The following is a 22,922-nucleotide window of genomic DNA, read 5'->3' on the forward strand; positions in this document are numbered from 1 at the left end:
CCTCGGGGCGAACGACGAGCTGATCCCCTTCCAGGACGAGGGGGGCGAGGAGCAGGAACCGAGCAGCGACAGCGCCTCGGCGCAGCGGGACCTGGACGAGGTCAAGTCGTCCCTGGTCAACGAGTCGGAGAACCAGAGCAGCAGCTCGGACTCGGAGGTGAGGAGGCTCCCGCGGCAGATCCCGGGGACCTCGAACCGGCTCCCGCTCACCCGCCCTCGCCTTTGTGTCTCCTCCGCAGGCAGAGAGGCGCCCGCAGCCCGCCCGGGACTCTTTCCAGAAGCCGCGGGACTATTTCGCCGAAGGTACGTGCCGGCCCCGGGCAGCCCCCACTCCCGGGCTCCGTTGCGCTCGGCCGCCCAGCTCTGGCCGCCCACGGACCCCCTGCTCGCCGTGGCCGTGCCCCCAGCTCTCCTCCCCTCTTGGCCGTAGCCGTCCTGGGGCGCGCGTGGGGGGCGCCCGGCTCCCGAGGCCCCTGGCGTGGCGCTGTCCCGGGGGCCGGGACCTCACCCCTGCCTCGCTCTCGTTCGCAGTGAGGAGGCCCCAAGACGGCGCGTTCTTTAAGGGCCCCCCTTATCCTGGGTACCCCTTCCTGATGATCCCGGACCTGAGCAGCCCGTACCTCCCCAACGGACCCCTCTCTCCCGGAGGAGCGCGCACGGTGAGTGCCTTTCGTGCTGCGTCGTGGCTGGTGGGACGCCAGGCCGGCGGGATGCGCCCCTGGGCTCTGGGTCGGGTGGGGGATGGGGCGGCCGTGAGGTTCCTGGGCAGAACTTGTTTGCGAAGTTGAACTGCTCGGTGGCGGCCGAGCGTTGCGCTGCTCTGGTCAGTGCCTGGATGAGAGTAAAGTTCCTTTAGTTCTCTCTTTCTGGGGCTAGCGAATTTGGTGTTCACTTCTGGGGTCCTTCTTGGCCTCCAGGATTCTTGGCTCGCTTTAAAGGAAAACTTGGATTTGTGCCGGCTTTTCGGGGGGAGGGTCTCAGCCTCCTTCCTGGAAATCGGTGGGCTTTCCCTGGCAGTTGGGTAGGGGACTGGGGGAGCTGGGTTGGCGACGTTGCCCGGACTCCAGTTTCACTGGGCGGCTGCGAGTTTGTTCCTAAGAAACCTGGTATTTGTGGCGGGTTGCTCGCAGCCCCTCTCCCCGCCCCCAGCCCTCGCGCGGGGGCCTCCACTCTTCAGTGGAGTTCGGGATTTAAAACTTGCCCGAGATGATTTCGAGGGCGACCCAAGGCATTCTTCAAGTTTAGGAACTTGGCTTTCCCCCCACCCCTTTTGTTGCCGGCTTTTTTCATTTAAAGCGAGCGCTGCGACACTTTAAACCTGTTAATGGGCGCGCATTGTGTGCTGCGCGCTGGCATTTAGAGCCGTGATTAAGCAAATTGACCGGGCCCCAGACGACGTGCAAATGAGGGTGGATTCCTTCGCCCCCTCCCTGGCTCTAAACTCCCGCCCCCCAGCGTTGCGCGAGGCACGGCCGGGGCTGGAGAGGCCTTTGTGTCCTCGGAGCCGCCACCCCACCTAAGGACCTCTGCCCAGGTGCTAGGGCCGGCGGTCGCTCCTGCACGAGTCCCTTCTTCCCAGCTCGTGTGTGCCAGTCTTTCTGCGCGCCGCCTCTGGGGTGTCACACGCGTGGTCGTGGTTCTCTTTGCTTCCCGCCCAGCTTCCCAGTGTCTGCCAGTGCGTTTGGATGGCGGGCGGGAGGTGTTGTCGTCTTAGAAGCAGCCTGACAAAGTCACTTCATGCTCAAGTTGGTTTTAAATAATGCTCCTAATTAAAAGGTCGCCTGAAAACGCTCGGTGCAGAACGGGCGGTCCCTGCTGTCAGGGTACAGCAGTCCCAGAGTGAGGCATCTGTGTTGGGTTCACTGGAGGTGCTCTCCTGACTGGTTTGTGGGAGTGGAGAACAAGGGCTGTGACCAAGGGAGTGAGGCGTGGGACCGCGCAGCCCACACCGTCCTTTCAAGCAGCGAAGACCCTGAAACTGTCCCTGTTGGAACACCTCTCCTAGGAAGTTCTGAATGGATGCTGAATGTGGCATCTGGCTGTTGCTTTTTCTCTTTCATACTTACAGGGGAAAAAAAGGTGAGAGTGAAAGTTGTGCAAAACAAGCCATTGCCTTTGGTTAGGTTTTCCCTGATTCACTTTCGTGTCTGCAGGTGCACTTTATCTCTGAAAGTCTTGGTAAGGTTCCTGTGACTGTGAGAGTCTGGTCATGCTTCTAAAGTTCCCATTTTCCTATATCCCGTTAGGCATCTGGAAAGAGCTGTCTGGGAGGCGGTAATGTCTCTGTCAGCTGGGGCATAAAGTCAGAATTGACCAATTAGTTTCCTCGAGTGGACTATTCCATCTTACCTACCCATTTTTCTTTAGAGCAGTTTGATTCTTCCTCTTTGATAAGTGCCTGTCTTCATCTGTCACCCTTTGGGTATGCCGAGGTGGGACAGTCCCTTCCTTCCTTTTTTCTACCATCTTTTACCTTCCTTCTATCATCTTTCCTGTTCTTTTGCCAGAGAACTTCCAAAGGCTTATTCTTGCTGGTGATGGGGATTCTTGATGACTAAATCCAGGATGTGTGGGATTTTTGGAGTTCTTGGGGAAGCCAACTTTTATCCTCTGCACGCATCTGACTGTCCCTGTTCATCTTGCAACTGTCCTCTGCTCAGGCCTAAGTAGCCATCCTCCTTTCAAGCCTCCAAGGATATAGTCACTCTCGTAGTCTACCCTTTGTAAAGGACTTAACACGCCTTGTCCCACTCCCTTGTCTCCCTGATGAATTACCCTTAAAGAATTAAGTTCAATTTCCCCATTGTTTCTGTGCCCCCGTGTGTCCATCATTGTATAAGTCCTGCCTGGTTACAAAGTTCGTTGATGTAAGAACCTACTAATTAGACACTCTCCTTGATCATCACGGCCAGCTAAGAGTAAGCACCTGATTGTCTAGATAGTAGAGTTGAGATGATGCTTTTCTTCTGCATGATTATATTTATATAATTAATATGAGTCTCACTGCAGTCACACTTTAGGCACAAAGGAGCCCTCTGTTGGGTTTTCAGCCTGGTAAAATGAATATAGATATGGAGTGGAGGTAATGGAAAGGTTCTCTGGGGTGGGGGTGATATCTGGAATAGATGGGCTGGTTCCTTAGTTGGTACCAAATCTTCCTTTTGTTTTACTTTTTATATTTTACTTATTTTGAGGCTCTCATACCTGTCAGTGGTATAAAATTGGATGACTTCAGTCCTCTGCCACACTAATGCACTTTCTGGAAATACCAAGCACGAATTGAAAGGATTGACTGGGATGTTTTCAGGGAGTTAATTGACCCTAGGAATGACAAGTAACTGAACTGCAGCACCCTCACCCCTTGGCCTAATTGCGGCTGGGAAAATGGGGGCTGGCCAGCCTTATAGTCTGGTCATCTCCTCCTGATGTATTACCTTTGCCCTCCTCTCTGGTTTGGCTGGGAGGCTGGGAAGTGGCCTTTTCCTGAGGCTCTTTGGAGAAGAGGTTCCCCTTAACCTGGGGTGTGTGCCAAGCCTCTGTGCTGTGATTCATCCTCATTGGAGCCCTGGGGGACCCTGCAGCCTATGCAGAGCGGAATAACACCCTCTCTCACTACAAATAGTCACCCCCAAAAGATACCTTAATTCATGAAAAGGCTTTATGAGTTGACAAAAACAGTCTTGGTGCTGTTGATTAAAATTTTGTTAAAGAAATATAAGTCAACACACAAGAAATTGAAGGTCACAAATATCCTAAGGTTAATAAGTGCTCAAGAGAAAATGTTGAATGTGGTTATGTGAGCTACCTAGAAATGGTTTGGCTGTGGGTCACAGCAGGAGAGCTAATGATGTTTTGGAAGAGGACTTCTCAGTAGAGTTACTAAGGGAGTCTGAAGTTTGTGTCCAGTTGATAAATTTGGGACCCACTGCTGAATAACTCAAGCACCAGTTCCTTGCACCTTCTCAAACCCTCCTGTCTCATATTTCTGCATGAAATTGTTCTGTCCTTCAAATGCATGCCTATTTTGAGTCCATCATATCCCACTGTTTCCTTGAGCCGACATACTGGATGTTCTTTTATTTCTTGACATAAAACCGAGGGGCTCCCTGGTGGCACAAGGGGTTAAGTCTCAGCACTATGAAGCTCTCCTCAGCCACTGCAGCTTGAGTTCCATCCCCAGCCAGGGAGCTAAGGTCCATGGCCCAGCAGACCTCTCCTGACCCGCCCACTACTCCCCTCAACAGTGTATCTCAGTAGATCTGCCTGTTCTGCTCCCCGCTCTGTTTTTGGTGAATCTCTCAACACCCCCACTCCCCCAACGCTGGCCTGCACTCCAGTTCTTATATTCTTATATGCATAAATAAATAAACCTTCTTCTTCTTCTTCTTCTTCTTCTTCTTCTTTTTTTTTCAAAAGAAGCCCTAGCATAAATTTTTGTATGTCTTGAGAAGTTGTCTGTTTTTACGGGTTATATGTAAAAGCTAAGTAAAACCTTTTCTTCTGGAAGATAGTATAAACATGCTGCTTTTGGTAAAATTCTTTTAAGCCATTTCATCTAAATATAACTTCTGTTCCATTTTTTTTTCCTCTAAATATAACTCAGGGTTTAATGAGGGCTTTTCACATGGAATGAGCTTTTGTGAGGTCCCTGTCTGTGTTGCTGAAGTTTTGGCACTTGTATTGCTGGTATGACCGTTGGTGACAAACTGTGGAGGGACAGGTCCCTGACAGTCTTTTTTATCTTTGGTAGATGAAACTGTCAGGGGACTCCTGACTGACCCTGTTGTGATTTTGGAAATTTATAATGCACACACAATCTACTGTTAACGTAGAACATTTCAGCCTTTAGGAGATGTGATGTGCAAAGTTACAAAAAAAAAAGTGGAATATAAAAGATTTTCACTGATTAGATTTTTGAGAAGTCTAAAGTGCAAAAATCTTGCTTATACTACAATTTGGAGACAACTTTTACTTGCTCAACTGGGGGAATTTAGACTGGCATCCTTAAAATTAAGATCTCACTTGATTTGATGTTTACTGAGGCTCTGTCCTAGGCATTGGCTAAAAGGACTGTGGGAGATGGGATGAATCAGACCCCACTTTGCCCTAAAGGGTTTAAAAATTGAATTGGGAAGACATAGTTTAGCACAAACCACCATACTAGGAAGTCTTTGTTAGGAGTCATTAATGTCCGGAGGAGAATTTTCAGAATAAAGAGAATATAAAAATGACTTTGGACTGACTTGATTAAGATGCCAAGTAGAGGAACTTGTTTTAAGTTAGTTCTTGAAACTCAGTCATTCTTTAATTCAAAATTATTCTTGTTACTTATACAAAATGTAAACAATGCAGAGGTGCGTAGGGTGGAAAGTGGAAGTCCTTTATTCATTCCGATTATGGCCTAGAAACCCGCATCAGGAGAACAAAATGAAAAGTTCAGTGGTATGTGAAGTGATATAAGTTACTCTGTTTGCGTCAGAAGCATAAGGGGTTGCGGCCTGGGATGCCATTGAAGTACCTGGTCTTATTCAGGAAGAAACTGAGAAACCTCAGAAGTTATCCTGGGACATGATGTGACGCAGACATGTGCTTAGAAAGAAACTAATGACTGGAGAGGTGAAGCTAGAACAGTGAGAAGACTCACAGGTGTCCAGAGTGTTTACTAGTATCAGATGGAAAGGAAGAGTGGAGTAGAACAGCATGGTTGCTTGAATTTGTGCTGGGAGGCAAAGTCCTGGAGGCAGAAGGTGGCTGATATCACCGTTTACTCTTGGTGTCTGAGTCTGGGTGACCTGGGGAATGATGTCTTGCCCCAGCTTGTGAATATTTTGCAGTCACAAATGTCTGTGAGAGCCTCTCATTGGGCAGAACTACTGAGTTTCACTGGAGACACTATGGGTGTGAGGGGATGTTGAGGGATAGTGGAAATTGCAACAGCTGGATAGTGTAGGAGAGAGGAGGTACTTTCCAGCAGTGAACTGAAGGAGAGGAAGGTACACTTCCCAGGGTTGGAGAAGAGCTTAGGTGCCAGCTGTGACATGGGATCTGGAGGGTGAGAAAGAGGAGGAGTGGCTTTCCGTGGGGAGAAAATGGGGTTGTCAACGGGAGTGTGGGGATTCAGTAGTTACAATGTTATTGGTGTCCATTGAAGAAAGTGGTGATAAAGATAAGGAAGCAGGGCCCTCCCTAGTGGCTCAGTGGGTTAAATCACAGCACTATGAAGCTATCGCAGAGTTCAATCCCTGGCCAGGGAGGTGACCCACATGGCATAGCAGACCTCTCCTGACCCACCTGCTGCGTCCCTCAGCAGTGTACTTCATAGATCAGCCTGTTTTACTCCCTAGTCTGCTCTGATGAATCATTTTACCCCCCCACCCCACACACACCTCTGGCCTGTACCCCAGTTCCGTATGCATAGATAAATAGATCTTTAAAAAAAAAAGAGAGAGAGAGAGATAAGGAAGCAGTGACGTTGGCTTAGGGTTTCCCAATAGGGTGTCCAAGCACTGTGCCAGGGCTGTCTTTCTTGGCTGTGACCCAGCCCTCTGTCCTGGGCCAGAACCATGGACCTGATGCCACAGGTGGGAGCAGCCTCGTCTCCATCCCTGCAAACCACACACGTGTTACACGCTCTGTCAACTGCTGGAGAGTAAGACTCTACACAATCCTTTTTAAAAGTTTGGCTGTGGCAAGAAGGGGGAAACGAAGAGCCAAGCATAGGCTTTGGAGAGAGTGTTTAGGATGTCAGAGCAGGAACTTTGTAGGGCAGTAGGGAAGACTGAGGGATGAATAGGAAAGACAGGAGACCAAGTCCTTTAGGAAGAAGATGGTCTTCCTTCATCACTGGAGGATGCTCCTTGGCAGGTGCTGTTTTCCCAGTTTTGCAGACAAGCCCAAGAGTTGAAGATGAGGATTCAGAGAAGTAGAGGTGGAATTGGCAGCCCTTGAGAGGGGAGTGCATTGTAGCTTTGATATTCCCAGAGTATCCAAAGGCAGGAGAGGGGGTTCTGGAATTTTGTTGGCAGCAGAGACTACTGACCCCTCCTCTGCATGACCTCCTCCTCTGCATCCCACTCTAAAGCTGAAAATGTTAAATTATGTTGAAGTTTGGTTGGAGGATAGAACATATCTGGGGCAGTTTCCTTCTTTTTGTTGTCTAGAGTTGGCTGATTTTGAAAGAGGGTAGAGATATTTATGTGTCCTATGTTTTGCATTATCTTCTCCCAAACTGGGCTGGATTAATGAAATAAAGCCATCTTTCAAAACCTCAGCACTCAGGAGAGAGGGGAACATGAGCTTTTACCAGTGAAGCCCTGGGCTGTGGCCAAGCTCCTTCTGCGGCCCCAGGTGTTGGGGATGCTCTGAGTCACCTCCATTGACAGAACTTTAAGGCTATAAAATGAATTTTAGAATGCGAAATTCTTCCTTTTTATTATGTATATGGCCTTGAGATTTTTATGGGGAAATGAACATTTAGCTTAGACCTACACTTCAAGTTTTGAAAAAAAAAGTTAGACTAAACATGACCTTCTCCAAGACTTTCTGTGATGTGAAAGGGTGACAACTAGTTACACAGGCTTCTCAGGGGAGATGAGCTCACACCCCTCATCTCTAGTTGCGTGACAGCATTTTAGAAATCTATTTTGTTTAGGAGGAGGTAGAAAGCCCCACTTTCATTGTAGAAAATAAGTGTGAAATAAATATAAGCATAAAATTCATGAAAGAAACTGCAGATGACGAGTGAATATGTGATACTACATACAGCCTCCCCCGGTAGTCAGAAAATGCCAGGTAGTGGGTAAATGTGATATTTTTGACCTATCAAATCGCAAAGATTAAGACTAATGCTGGCAAATGAAAAAAAAAAAAAAGAAGCCAGGTGCTTTCGTTTGTTGTTCTTGAAATGTGTAAATAGCTCCATCTCATTTGGAAAGCACTTGGCAGTGGCCTCTAAACCTTTATGTTTGTCATAGTCTCAGACCTGCTAGGAAGTAGATACTTATCCCTAGTCGCTGCTGTGCAAACAGACTGTAGAAAGTCAAGTATCTTTTCCAAGGTCACGCTGCTGGTAGTGGACAGTGCCGAGATGTGAGCTGGCTGAGCCCAAAGCCTTGGTCTTCCCATTTCACCACTGATTCTACTACAGAGCTGCTGTCAGCACTGCCTCCTCTTGGTAAAAGGAAAGCTGACCTTTGTTTTCCAGTTAAGAAATCCTGGTGTGAGTTATTAGCTGGGGTGGAGGGCAGAGAGATTTGTTCTGACTTCACAAAGTGGACCTGGGAATGTGCCCTCCCTCCCAAATAAACAGTTGTCTGTGAGAGTTGGTGGTCAGGTGCCTCCCAGGGCAGCGATCTGCAGGACGTAAATAGGGTTTTCAGGGTGGCACAGGAACTTCACTATCCCGTTACCCTCTTTCAGAGAAAAAGGTGGTTCTCCACTAATATTTGAGCTTTTTTTCTTTGTTGAAACTGGTGAGTCTTTGGAAGAAGGCAGAGAGGTGAACACACTCACTATATCTTCGATTTGGATTACAGCACAGTCGAGTGAACAAGCCAAACTCTGGTGAACTAAGTGTGCAAATGTTATTTCCTGATTGTTCATTTTATAAAATATGCTATATATTGGTTGCTTTGAAAAATTGATCTTTAAGTTAAATATCATATCAGTCATCTATAACTGTTGCTGTAAATTAACAAATGAATACTAATTATTTACACAAATTGGGAATTGCAGTGACTGTATTTCTCTTCTTTGCCTGCCTCTCATCTCTGTGGGGGGAGAAGGGTGAGGGCAAAAGAGAGGGTCAGCAATTGAGAGAGTGAATATATATATATATATAAGATAGTTTGAAATTTCGAGCCAGGTAATTCAGTGCTTCCCCCTTCACTTCCCAAATAATATTTGCATGCTTAGTTCACCAGACCTTGGTTTGTTTTCTTCCAGGTAGTCTTTTTCTGAAAACAGCATGGTGGAAATTATTAACAAGAGGGCTTCAGACTATGATTGATAAAGTTGGGGTCCTAAATCAGCTCTCCTGGAGATCTGGGATTGCAGGACACTAAATCTTAGTGAGATAAGCGTGTCTTTTTTATTTTTAAAAAATATCTATTTATTGGGCCCTCCCTGGTGGCGCAGCGGGTTAAAGCACAGCACTAAGAAGCTTAAGCCACTTCCGCATGAGTTCGATTCCCGCCTGCCCTGGAGGAGATCCACATGGCGAGGCAGACCTCTCCTGACCCGCCCGCTGCTCCCCTCAGCAGTGTACTTCATTAATCTGCCTGTTCTGCTCCCCACTCTGTCTCTGGTGAATCCTCTCACCCTCCACATCTCTGGCCTATACCCCAGTTCTGTATGAATAAATAAATAAATCTTTAAAAAAAAAATATCTATTTATTTATGTGTACCAGAACTGGTGTGCAGGCCAGAGGTTGGGGTGGAGAGGATTCACCAGAGACAGAACAGGCAGACTTACACTGCTGAGGGGAGCAGCGGGCGGGTCAGGAGAGGTCTGCCGCTCCATGTGGGCCACCTACCTGACTGGAAATTGAACTCCTGCTACAGTGTCTGCGGAGAACTTCATTGTGTTGTGCCTTAACCCATTGTGCCACCAGAGAGAGTCCAAGATAAGTGTGTCTTATACCTCATACAGTCAGGGGGCTCTTATTTGAAGGCGTGACTAGAAAATGTGTAGAAAAGGAGGTATAAATGTGACCCATGCTAATGGTGATATTAAGGCATAAATATGAGGACTACTGATAGTGACTGAGAAATAGATGAATCTGATGATGAGGATGAAAACCAAAAGAACCAATTTGTGAGACCAGATTTGTTGGCTGATGTTCAGATATACACTGTTGTCCATAATTTCCAAAAGGGATGGATCAGGGCCTGTAAAATCAGTTGTATTTATTAACACTCCCATCTAGGGTGGTTTGGGTGTTCTTCCCTGAGACAGGTTTTCAGGAACCCGTCGTGGGTAATGTGCAGTGTCTGAGCTGGAAGGGACTACCCAGTCCACCTCGTGGGCAAGGAGGACACTCTTGAAGGCTGTGGACCTTCCTAAGATCAAACTGTTATGAAGAAGCAGGCTTGGAGCTCAGCTGCATTCATGGGAGCAACCACTTAGGGAGATCTACAGCATGCCCCTCAGAAACAGCGTGCCAGAGAAAACACCCCTCAAAATATTTCTGATTAAATTGTAACAGCTGACCTGCAATGAGTGATTCATAGACATCTGTTGAATGTTGACAGTATGAATATTTAAACATCAATATTGGGGTGGGGGAGAGAAAAAGCTTTGTAGGCACCTGCAGTGCAGAGCTCCAAGACACTAGATCACAGCATTTTCAACCACGGCCACCTTGAACTCTAGCACATATAACATTAGCTCTGTTATAAGCAGGAGGAAGCTGATACGGAGAATGCAGTAAGTCAGGAGTCCAGCGTCACCGCTCTAGAAGGTGGAAAAGCCAGCATTCTACCCACATGCTGCGATTTCCCTTATTGAAACTTAACAGCCAAATTAATGTAGAAATGCCAATTGGAGTAAGATACAAAGAAATGGTGTGTCCAAGTAAAAGATGAGTAATGACTCACATTTCTTTGCATTCATCCTTTTGGGTGGTTTTCCCAGCCCTTCTCATTAGGAGGCACTTTGAATCACTGCTTCTGCTTGGGGTAGAGTCCCTTTAAGGCCGGTCTTTTTATAGTTTCAGATCTGGTATTCACTGCTTTCTTAGCTTCTCGGTGTCTGCCGCTCCATGTCCTGCCCCCACGGCCCTTGTGTTTTCTTCTGGCATGGTGAGGTGGGAAACTGGTCCCAAGAGAGCATGATACGTGATACTGCTACATGTCTCTGTCCGCCTGCCTATTTCCTACCTCTGACCAGCTCTTCTTTCTTGTGCGGGCCTGAAAATTATTTTATATGTAAATTGGATATAATCACTACTCACTAATTAAAACTGTTTTCTATGGGATGCATAGAGGAGAAGCATGGGGGAATAATTAGAGACATGGAGGTAAAAATACTTTTTTATTTCTACTTTGTTAGAGTGCAGGTTGGGGAGAATGACACCGGTGTCAACGCTCTGGATGGAAATGGGTGACGTTATCCTCACAGATGTGCCTAGAGAGGGTTTGTCCAGGGTGGTGAGAAAGAACCTGGAGTTTGGGAGAGCACACACTCTCCCAATAAGCTGTTCCTCTGACCTTGCACCGAAAGATAGGAGAGAGGCACTTGGGGTAGAGAGAAGCCCCAGGCTTGAGGAACGAAGATGCTCTCTGCCCTGAGGCAGTGTGGCTGAGGGACCGCTGGCCTAGGTCAGCCTGGCCTTGAACCCTGGCGGACATGGTCTGGCTTTGTGCCCTAGTGCCCCAGGGTCCTCTTAGGCAAAATGAGGCTAATGGTAGTGTTTGAGGGTCACTGAATTACCATTCTGGGTGAATGGACTGAATGCTAAAACCTGGATTTGCCCAAGACTAAAATGAAATGTCAACATTATAGAATGAATCCCCAGGCTATAAAAAGAAATGAGAAATGTCATCAAAATAATTTACAGTATTATTACAGCTTTATTAAGGCTTTTTAGTGGCCGAAATTTTTAACCACTGTTTTAACAAGTGGATATTTCCTTGCAGTATTTGAAAATATTTTATAGGAAAGAATTAAATGGTAGAGTCAGGGGGAAAGTAGAAATGCTTAAAAGTAATTAGTGCATCAACTTTAGTACTTTTTGCAGGTTTTGAATTTATGCGATGTTAATATTCTTTGCAAAGACAAATCACTAAGAGGATTGTCAGGTTATGTGAGCTTTTACACGTAGTTATCAATAAGATGGTATATATACAAATAACTCATAGAGAATATATGTTTTTTATATTTTTGAAACTTATTTTAAAGGTTTATTTATTCATACAGAACTGGGGTACAGGTCAGAGGTGCAGGGGCAGTGAGAGGACTCCCCAGAGACAGAGTAGGGAGCAGAACAGGCAGATGGAGGAAGTACACTGCTGAGGGGAGCAGCGGGTGGGCCAGGAGAGGTCTGCCACGCCATGTGGGTCACCTCCGGGGCAGGCGGGGATTGAACTCATGCCCACGTGGCTTTAGTTTCTTAGTGCTGCGTTTACCCGCTGCGCCACCAAGGAGGACCCTATTTTTGAAACTTTTGACTTGGCAGAATTTCAGAGAAGTTGGAACATAGAGCAAAGAATTTCCACGCATTTCCCCCAAATATCAACACTTACTGCATTTTCTTGATGTTTCTTTCCTTTTTTTCTGAATCATTTGTTTGATACTAATTTGCAGACTCAATGCCCCTTTACTCCAGATGGCTTTGTGCACATTTCCTAAAACCAGGAATTTTCATACTCTTTATTTGTAGAAATCAGAAATCAGCAGACAGCCCTATTGTCTTCATGACACACAGCATTCTTACCCTACAGGTTATTTTCCTAATATTTTTCTTATTAAAAAAAAATTGGGGGGGGGCCCCTCCCTGGTGGCGCAGCGGGTTAAAGCACTGCACTGAGAAGCTTAAGCCACTTCCGCATGAGTTCGATTCCCGCCTGCCCCGGAGGTGACCACATGGCGGGCAGACCTCTCCTGACCCACCCGCTGCTCCCCTCAGCAGTGCACTTCGTCGATCTGCCTGTTCTGCTCCCCACTCTGTCTCTGGTGAATCCTCTCACCCTCTGCATCTCTGGCCTGTACCCCAGTTCTATATGAATAAATAAATCTTCAAAAAAAATTGGGGGCCTCTCGGAGGGTGCAGTGGGTTAAGTTGAAGCACTATGAAGCTGCCGCTCCAGTTTAATCCCCCGCCAAGGAGGTGACCCACACGGCGCGTGGTAGGCCTCTCCTGTCTCCCCACTGCTCCCCTCAGCAGTGTATTCAGTCAAGAAGTATCAATGGAGGACTTTCTTGGTGGTGCAAAAGGCTAAGTCTCAGCACTTAAGCTGTTGGTAGCTGCTGCAGCATAAGTTCTACCCCTGGGCAGGGACTGACCCACATGGCGCAACAGACCTCTCCTGTCTCACCTGCTTCTCCCCTCAGCAGTATATTTCAGTCAACCTGCCTGTTCTGCTCCCTGCTCTTTTCTTTCTCTGGTGAATCCTCTCACCCCCTGCATCACCGGTCTGTACTTTAGTTCTTGTATGCATAAATAAATAAATCTTTTTAAAAAAAATGTGGAGGGATGTGGAAGGAGGTGTCCAGGGATAGTTCATTGTCATGAGCTATATGCTGGGCTCTCTTTTTAGTGGACTTCAGCCTAGAACACTTATTCTGTTTGTATGTATCTCTTGTCTTCTTGACTTTTGAAGTCTTTTGTAGGAGACCTTGAATTTTTTTCTGATGTTTCTCCTCAATTGATGCAGTATCTTCAATATTTCTCCTTAGAAGATGCCATTTTTTTTTTATCATTATAGACAATGTTAATTTTGATCACTTGGGTTTCTCTAGGAGAATTACAATTTTTACTTTTTGTAATTAATAAATATGTGGTAGGGAGATAGTCTGAAACTATGCAAATATCCCATTTAAACATCACACTTTGACCCACTGGTTTTGGAATCCATTGCTGTTCTTTTGGTAACCACTGGATTTATTTGGTATCCATTGATTTTTTAAAAAAAGATTTATTTACTTATGCATACAAGAACTGGGGTGTAGTCCAGAGGTGCAGGGGTGAGAGGATCCCCAGAGACAGAGTGGGGAGCAGAACAGGCAGATGTACTGAAATACACTGCTGAGGGGAGCAGTGGGTGAGACAGGAGAGGTCTGCTGCGCCATGTGGGTCAGTCCCTCCCCAGGGATAGAACTAAAGTTGCGGTGGTTGTTGATAGTTTAAGTGCTAAGACTTAACCTCTTGCACCACCATTGATATTTCTTGACATAAACTATTATTACTGTGGTGATGGGCAAACTGATAGTGAAATCTATAAAGTTGAACATTATAGGTCAGGAACAATAATTTTCAGTTGTCTAAGTTGCTAGATTGTTTCTGTGATGCGCTATATAGCATATTTATGAATACTCAGTAGGATGAAAACAGACTTTATGTCCTTCATTAAAAACAGGTTTCTTTTCACAGTTTTTATATTCTTTATTATGTCTGGGTTAAAGATGATTTATCAAGAAATTATGGTACATGATGTGAAAATCTTGTGAAATAGTGAAGTAGCCAAGTTAACATTTGCTCTGTGTTCTTCATAGGGTTTAAAAGAACTTCCTCATTACATTTTTTATCTGATGACTCCTGTGGAGTTTCTCATAGTCTGAATTTTGTTAAATGCAGTTCCATGATGTCTTTTAACATTTTTTTGTTCCCTGTAGCTATTGAAAATTATTTGTGTGGTTTCTATTTTTTATCATATTTCAGGGTTCTCTCTCTCTTCTCTTCTTCATCCCTTCCCTCACCCTCTTCCTCCTCCACATACCTGCTTAAATTTGTCTTTCCTCTATTCGTTTATGGACGACTTTATACCAGGAGATCCATTATTTCATTAGCAACTTTAAAACAGATGATGGTCTCTTTATACCACTCCTTCTTCATCTGTGAGCTATAATTTTATTTTATTTTACTTTTTTTAAAGAAACTACCCGGTGTCCACTATTAGTTATCTTAGATCAGAAGTCAGTAAACTAAGGTCCACAGGCTAAAACCAACCTGCTCCCTATTTCTTGTAAATAAAGTTTTATTAGAACATAGCTATGCTTATTCATTGTCTTTGGCTGCTGTTGCATTACAAGGGCTGATTTGAGTAGCTGCCAGTAAGGCCATAATGTAGCCCACAGAGCTAATGTATCTTGCTTATTACAGAAAAAGTTTCCTAGCCCTGCTCTAGATCATATGGAACACATTTAAATGCTTAATTCTTTTCTTTTATTTACCAGTTTTCAGTTGACTTTCTTTCATCCTGCAAAAGTGGCTAATGAAGTTATTTATTTATTTATCTATCTATTTATTTATTTATTTATTTTTAAAGATTTATTTATTTATTCATACAGAACTGGGGTACAGGCCAGAGATGCGGAGGGTGAGAGGAATCACCAGAGACAGAGTGGGGAACAGAACAGGCAGATCTACGAAGTACACTGCTGAGGGGAGCAGCGGGCGGGTCAGGAGAGGTCTGCCACGCCTTGTGGATCTCCTCTGGGGCAGGTGGGGATCGAACTCATGAGGAAGTGGCTTAAGCTTCTTAGTGCCGTGCTTTAACCCGCTGCGCCACCAGGGAGGGCGAGAAGATTCACCAGAGACAGAGTGAGAAACAGAACAGGCAGACAGGCTGAAATACACTGCTGAGGGGCACAGCGGGCGGGTCAGGAGAGGTCTGCTGTGCCATGTGGGTCACCTCCCTGGCTGGGGATTGAACTCCGGCTACAGTGGCTGGGATAGCTTCATAGTGCTGCACTTTAACCCATTGCGCCAGCAGGGAGGGCCCTGAAGTTATTTTTTAAAAATGTCATTGTGGATTCATTGATTCTATTTGTATTTCAATCCATTTATAGTTATTATTCTATCACTGTTCAAATTGCCCATATCTTGTCAGTGGGGGTCTCTTCAAGGTCTCCTGTGTTACTTTGACATATCCCTACTTCTCTTTCATGCCTTCCTGCTTGCTGGCGAGGCAGGTTTTTAATGTGCATTTCCTATCCTAGACCTGATCCAGCCATTTCTAGAAGGAGCTGGATTCCTGTTAGTGAAACGTGTTATTTAGAGGGCATAGTCTGAATATAAAGGGAATAAGTGTGTGTGTGTGTGTGTGTGTGTGTGTGTCCCAAATGCTAGTCTGTTTAATATTAGGAGCACACCAAGAAGTTTAAAAGGAAAATAGAGTGTGCCTGTTCTAATTTGAAAATATTTAATAAGCACTCATTTGCTTTAAAAGAACATAGTGTCCTTTTAAATATAACCGTAATATTACTAGTATTACTAATTATCCTCTATCTAGTTCATAATTGTAGTTGTATATTATAGTTGTTTACTTAATAAAATCAATCTTTCATGCTTATATTTTACTCTGTCAATTAAAAAATCTGCATTCTGCCAACTCAATGCATTTCCAAATATAAAGTTCATAAGATTTCCACCTAAGTTACATGTAGAATGCTTTCCTGTTTTTGAAAGGCCATGTTCAAATAATGACAAAAAATCTAAGCCTGCTTCCTTTCCTTATTTCTTACAGTGTTAGATTAATTATATAGTTTGGTTCTTATGTGACCATATAATCTTTGAACAGACAAAATGCTTAAACCTTCTGAAGATTGGAACTAAAACATACTAACAAATTGTCGTTGAATGTGGAAACCACATTTTAATATATTCCCGCGGCTCCTTCAATGTTGCAAAGATTAAATGAGGTTGTATACAAACATTGCACAACAATGCCTGGCACATAGTAAGGGCTTCTTTAAGGTAAACTCATTATTATCCTGAATAATTAGTTGTCCTGGATTTTCAGGAACTTCCTATCTCTTATAACATTTAGTGTCTCTATTGCACGATTCCCTGGGTGCTTATACTCAGTTTTGGATCATCTAGTTCTTAAGGACCCTTGATATGATAGGCCTGTTGCCTTTTGAGCCCTGTTACCCCAACCCTACTGCCTTGCACACCAAATCTGCTTGTGTGTGAATATTTGTTATTATTTATTTACATTTCCCTCTGTTTAATTCCTGCTCTACCTTTCCCACCATTCCATTTCCCTCTTTCTAGTGCAAAAAATAAACAGCAAAATCTGTCTTCTGGACATTTTTAGGTTAACAAGGGAAATCATTGCCTTCTGGGGTATGTTTTGGGGTATAATCTTTGATAAGTCGAATTTTGGCAGTTGATCATTTTATATAGGTTTTCTCAGTTCACCCCAGTGGCTCCACAACTTTTTAAAAATAAAACAAATGTCTGTGTTGGAGGTAGAACTTCAAATCTGGCCCACTGGCTTGTAGTTCTGGACTTTTCTGTGATACTGGAGTATGTTAGCAGTTGTGGAAGCCATATGTTTTTACAGGCCTGAGCCAAGGAAAATACTTTAGAATTACATTAGCAACTCCAAGGTATTTTGGCCGTTGTGAGAGCACACATGATAGTTTTCCAGTTATATGAACAAGAGCTTTTGTTTTATACTCAAGTTTCTTATAGGCTGCAGAACAATAGTGCCTCTATCAGCGTTTCCCAGAGTAACATCCTTTGGATGTTAATAGGTAGGACTTGCTGGGTTTCCTTTCTGCAGGACTTTTCAGGCCTTTAATATGCAGGCTGCCCCTGGCTGTTAAGGGGAGCGTGTTATGCAGGTTTATTTGAGGCTTATTTGACCTCAGCTTTCCTTGTGCTTGGAATACTAGTCCCTTCTCCACACACCCTCCATGCAGCATGTAAGTCTCAGCTCATACTTCCTGCAACACAGCCTTGGGTGTACTTAGTTCCCTGCTGCAATTCTCAGCTTTCTGTCCTTGGGCACATTTTATGGGTGGTAAATAAATATATGGCCTAATTATTATCTGACACATAGTTATCTCCTCTGGATCCTAAACTCAATGAAGAAGCAGGGAGTGGGTTTGTTCTGTTTGTTCTGTTGCTTTTGTATTCTCTGCACCAGATTTACAGAAGTCCCTCAGCAAATATTTGTCCATGAGTGAAGCAACCATAGAACACTTCATTTCCAGGTAGCTGCTCATGGGACTAGTGCTCCACAAAACAGACTTTGGGAGCCACAGACTGGGCTGTGGTACCGCTGTAGACACTCTTCAACAAATGTGCAGCTCTTCAGAATTCTAGTAAACTTACAGAGCACATCCAGCCAGCGGGGAACTGTCAGTGTCTTTAAAGGTGAGGCTCACAGTGCTTGAAATAACTTGTCTCCGTGGCTAATAGTGAATCAGCCTGGATTAGAACCGTGGCTTCCTGGTACCTGTCCTGCCGCCATTCCCCACAGGCCTGGCTGCAGCCCATTCCAGCATTGTTAGTTACATAAATAGGAACTAGTGTTTCAGGCTGCAGGGGGAGGGAGAAATCAGATGCCCCTTTGTACACTAATTAACGCAGGCAGAACAAAAGACCCAGCTTGGTTTTCAGGCTCAAGTTTGGCTCATATGTGGTCTTCAGCAAAGATTATGATCTTGGATAAATTAAAAACAAATGTTAAAGAAGTCATAATGAGGTAGAAAGGGAGTTCAGGATTCTTGTTTGGTAAACAGACCTCTCTAAAGCAGGCCTTTATCTTCCCTCCTCCACTTTGCCTCTGCCCTCCACCCTTAGGATTCACCTTTACGTAAGTTAGCAAGGTGCAAATGGGTGATCTCACTTTAGTGTGCACAAGCCATGCTCACCAGGCCTCTAGCTCTTCTGAACCTGGAAAAGAGAAGTTTGGTAAGTCCACTGAGGCGTGGAGTCAAGGGGAATCACTCTTTGGCAAAAAGCCCTCTTCCTAGAAGCGACCCATGTGGGGATACTACCCCTCCCTGCTTCCTTGTGCTCAAGGTGATTTGGGGGGTGCACACAGACCCCCAGCTGTGTTCCCTTCTAGGCCCACTTCCCTAGCATGTTATTGACTGGATCTGGGGGAGCTCTGGGTTTGTGCAGGTTGACGCACTAAGTAGGGCCCTACGGAAAAGCCTCGGGGAGCTGGCAACCGCAGTACAGATGTAAAGAAGCTGAGAGGTGCAGTGTGTGTGTGTTATCTCCATCGCTGTGACGTTGCCATGAGAACAGTGCATGGGCTGTACGAGGAGACCCAGGTCCTCTGCTCCTGCCCTGCTCACCTCTCCACTGTGAGAGAGTGCTTTGTGTTAGTCCATGGACATGTGTGTGTCTGTAGTTCTACACGGCTGGTTCTCCGTGGGGGCCAGTATTGTCCTTGGGGACATTTGGCCACATCTGGAGACATTTTGGGTTGGGGGAGGGGTGCATACTGCTGGCACCTTGTGGGAGGAGGCGGGGTGGGGGTGGGGCTGCTCAGTGTCTTAGCCCAGGGTGGTCACTAACAACCGAAATTACCTTGCACTGGGGAACATAGCGGACTGCTACTACTTTTTCTTCCCAACAACTAGTACTTTTTTTTGCAGTAATAATAGCTTCATTCATTCATTTAATAGGTATTCTTTGTGTCCTCAAGGAGTGTTGCATACATTAAATGTTTGTTTTTTTTTTAAATATTTATTTATTTATGCATACAGAACTGGGGTACAGGCCAGAGATGTAGAGGCAGTGAGAGGATTCACCAGGGACAGAGTGGGGAGCAGAACAGGCAGATTGACGCAGTATACTGCTGAGGGGAGCAGCGGGTGGGTCAGGAGAGGTCTGCCACGCCATGTGGATCACTTTTGGGGCAGGTGGTGATCGAACTCATGCGGAAGTGGCTTTAGCTTCTTAGTGCTGCGCTTTAACCTGCTGCACTACCAGAGAGGGCCCTACATTAAGTGTTGTTGTTTTTTTTTCCCCCCTACATTAAATGTTTAATCCTTAGAGTGATCCAGCAAGTGGGGACTGCGGTTATTCCTGCTATTGCTCTAGAGGAAATCGAGGCTCAGGGAGGTCAAGAGCCTTGTCTGAGGTCACTCAGCAACCCAGGCGCAGACACTAGTTTAGAGCCCAGGCTTGCTAGCTCCTGCCTGTGACGCCACACCTCCTCTGGCCACGCTGAAGCTTTGTTTGAGCTTGAGGGACAAGGTCTTCTGTTGTGAGGAGGCCCAACCTGTGATGTGAGCTCTCTTCCGGTAGTTATATTTTGAGGCTTTGGTTTGGAAATGGTCATTAATGCCTGAATTTTGTTTCTAAGAAACCCTGAACTGTAGCGCTTGCAGTTTTTGGCCCCACCGCCCTCTGCTGCATCTCTTGCTGAGGAGGCCTTGGGTGGAGTGCAGGAACAATGTTGGCAAATTGCTTGCGTGGGGCCTGAGGAGCTGGGGCGAGGGGGCGGGATGAGAGACCCTGGCTGGCTTTCTTGCCTTTCCCTCCTGTCCCTCTGCTTCCCTGCTTAGGGGAGTTTTGGGGGCTAGTGGGAGATGAGGGGCAATTAGTGGTAATTACTCATTGATTCATACAGACAGGGGACATGGTTTTTAGAGGTACTTTTAGGGTAGAGAGGCTGGGGAACTCTTGTCGGAGTGGCACATGGAGGACACAGGAAGCCAAGTATCCCAGGGGAAGTAGGGGGGGTCGGTAACACTCTGGGGAGGTCAGCTGCAGATACACCCACATATAAATGAGAAACCCAGCACCGCTATGTAAGGGCTGCCAGTGTGGACACAAACGGGCAGCCACTGAGGTGGCTAGTGGGTGAGGCTATCGCCCCTGCCCCAGCCCACAGCCTCCCTCCACCTAGCCCAGGACCGAATCCTGCAGCCGGATCCCAGAGCTCACCAGTGAATAGACTTCTTGTTTCTTTGCCCCTCTGGCATGGGTGCTATGGAACTTAGACAACCCTATCTCCTTTGTCTGGGATCCCGCGATCCTCCGGGGCTCGGTGTTCAAGGGATCCTCTAAGTGATTCCTTGTGGAGCTGAAACCTGTCTAAAACCCTAAGGTGACAACCTTCTGTGGGCTGTTTCTTTCTTTTTTTTTTTTTTTAATTTTATTTATTTATGCATACAGAACTGGGGGTGCAGGCTAGAGGTGCAGGGGCCGTGAGAAGATTCACCAGAGACAGAGGGGGTGCAGAACAGGCCGACTGACAAAGTGCCCTGCTGAAGGGAGCAGTGGGTGGGTGAGGAGAGGTCTGCTGCACCGTGCGAGTGCCCTCTGGGGTGGGGGTTCAAACTGACATTGAAGTGGTTGCAGCTTACAGCACTTTAACCTGCTGCGCCACCAGGACCCGGTGGGCTGTTTTACCTCATCTTAGGTGTATTCTGTTCTGGGGAAATATGCCCTGAAAATTAGTATCTGACTAAACCTTGTTTGAGAAAGTTTTGAGGGCAGAGAGGAAGCTCACACTGAAAGTCCTGAGAAAAATCTTTGTGTCTGAATTGCCAAAACCATTAGGCGAGGTTAGTTTTGGGGGCTGATAAAGTTTCCCGTCTCCTTTTGGGAAAAAAATGGTGGGGTTTTCTGCTGTTGATGTATCTTCCATCTGTGTGTTCTCCTTAATAAGCTGTTATTAGGCCTCTCTGTAAGTGGATAATTGAGCAGAGTAGCGTACTAATTCATCTCTCCGCCAGTCCTGAAGTGAGGCCTGGTTCTTTGGAGATGATCCAGAGCCAAATAGCCACAGCTCACCTGCTGAAAGGCCTCCAAGCCGGAACCCTGCCAGGCCTTTCCATGTCTGTAGAAGGTTGTTCTCCACCCTAACAAAGATCTCCGTTATTGAAGAACCGTGCCTTTAAATCTGACTGCTTTCCATCTCTGGTACAAATTGTCTTCCCTCAGGCAAGTTTCTGTCTCAGAGTTGGCTGTGAGGATGTTTAGCACAATCGGGCTTTGTGGTGGAAGAAGGCTTTGCAGTGCTCTTGAAGGTGGGGTTCAGCCTTGTATAAATAAATAGCAGCAGGCTCAGCTTCAGGAAGAGGGGATTCCTGGAACAAGGGAGACTGGTGCTCAAGACAGGAAACTCTTCCTGGTGTTTCTGCAGCCTCTGCAGCTTCTTCCAGGCTTGCTGTTTTGCCCTTTCTGGGCAGCCTCGGAGTCTGTGCTTTCCTCTGGACGGAATGAGTGAGCTCTTCTGACTCCTGGCATCTTGGACCAACCATGGACCCTCGGGAATCCTGAGGGTCCAGACGGTCACTGGCTTTCTGTGGTCCAGCGAGATGTGCCCTGTCCTTTGTTAGGCCAGCCTGCAGCCTTGGGAGGCCTAGCTGTTGGCTGCTGTGAGTTACTTGGGAACCAGTTAGGCAGCCGCCTGCCACACACCTTTGGCTTTTTTTTTGCTTCTTTGGTTGTGGGCATTGTCTGCAGTGATGCCCTGTCCTGCATCAACTCTGGAGACCACGAAGGGCCTTTATGACCACCTGTACTTTGGAAGATCTGGTGGCCTGTGACCAGAGGTAGGTTTGGCTGTTCCTACTGCTTCCCATACCTCTGCCTGCCCTCTGACTGGTTTGTGGTATAGGTCGATGGGCATCAGAGGTGGGAGAAACCTCTGGTCCTTTTGGCCCAAGACTTACGGAACACTTGGTAAGGGGATGCTTAGGGACCAGAGCGATGTCTGGCTCCTCAAAGCCCCTGGCAGCGGGCCTGGTCCCAGCCCAGTATGCTGATGGCCCTGCTGCCCTGCCAGCGTCCTTCCCCCACCAGAGCTCTTCTTGCTTGCTTTCTCCGTCTGCTTTAGGGGGTGCAGCTTCCTCCCAGAGTGTCACTCTTCTTTCCTTTGGTCTTGGCTCAGCCATCGCAGCTTTTGGCCTGATGGTCGCTTGGTTTTCTGGGCTTCAGAGTCCATCAGCCCCAGGAACACGTTGCCTGGGACACGGCCAGGGAGGAGCGGCAGGAGGGAGCCACCTTGCTCATCTCCAGCCACACTTTTCTCCTAATGACTTTGTTTTTTTTTTCTTTCCAAATATAAAAAAAGAAATTAGAAATGGACTCTTCGGTGCACAGTTTTATTAGTTGGAGCACGTAAAGACTTGTGGAACCCTTGTGCGGTTCCAGGTGCCCGTGCCTGTGCTGCTCCTTGGTGGTCACACTGTCCTGTTGCCTCTTCACCCTGCAGCCTGTCCTGTGCTCAGCACTCTCCCCCCAGATCTGTTGGCCATGTTGTGAGCTGCTTTCCAGAAATGTTCTTGGTACCGGAGGTGTAAGTCAATACAAACATGAAGAGCAAGCCCACTTTCCCGAGCACCTCCTCTTTCCTCCTCCCTCCCCATTCTAACTGCTGACTGTTCCCTGCCTCAGCCTCATCAGATCAATCAGCCTTCCACCTTCAGCTGTGTCTAGAGCTCAGCATTTTCATCTATTCCTTCCCTGTTTTTCTGCTCCGAGTAAAAATGTTTCTTCTAG

General features: G+C 46.4%; 1 protein-coding gene across 1 annotated transcript in view; it reads left to right on the forward strand.

Moving 5' to 3' along the window:
* The first annotated feature begins 6 nt into the window (after positions 1–6).
* TCF7L1 (transcription factor 7-like 1 (T-cell specific, HMG-box)) overlaps positions 7–22,922 on the forward strand; it is a 142,762-nt gene continuing 119,846 nt past the window's right edge. The window contains exons 1-3 of the mRNA XM_004691589.1: positions 7–157; positions 240–303; positions 532–659. Of these exons, the coding sequence (XP_004691646.1) occupies positions 594–659 (66 nt within the window). The 5' untranslated portion in view covers positions 7–157; positions 240–303; positions 532–593. The remainder of the gene's footprint in view (positions 158–239; positions 304–531; positions 660–22,922) is intronic.

This window comes from Condylura cristata, unplaced genomic scaffold (assembly GCF_000260355.1).
Source record: "Condylura cristata isolate star-nosed mole 26May11 unplaced genomic scaffold, ConCri1.0 scaffold00031, whole genome shotgun sequence".
Classification (NCBI taxonomy): domain Eukaryota; kingdom Metazoa; phylum Chordata; class Mammalia; order Eulipotyphla; family Talpidae; genus Condylura; species Condylura cristata.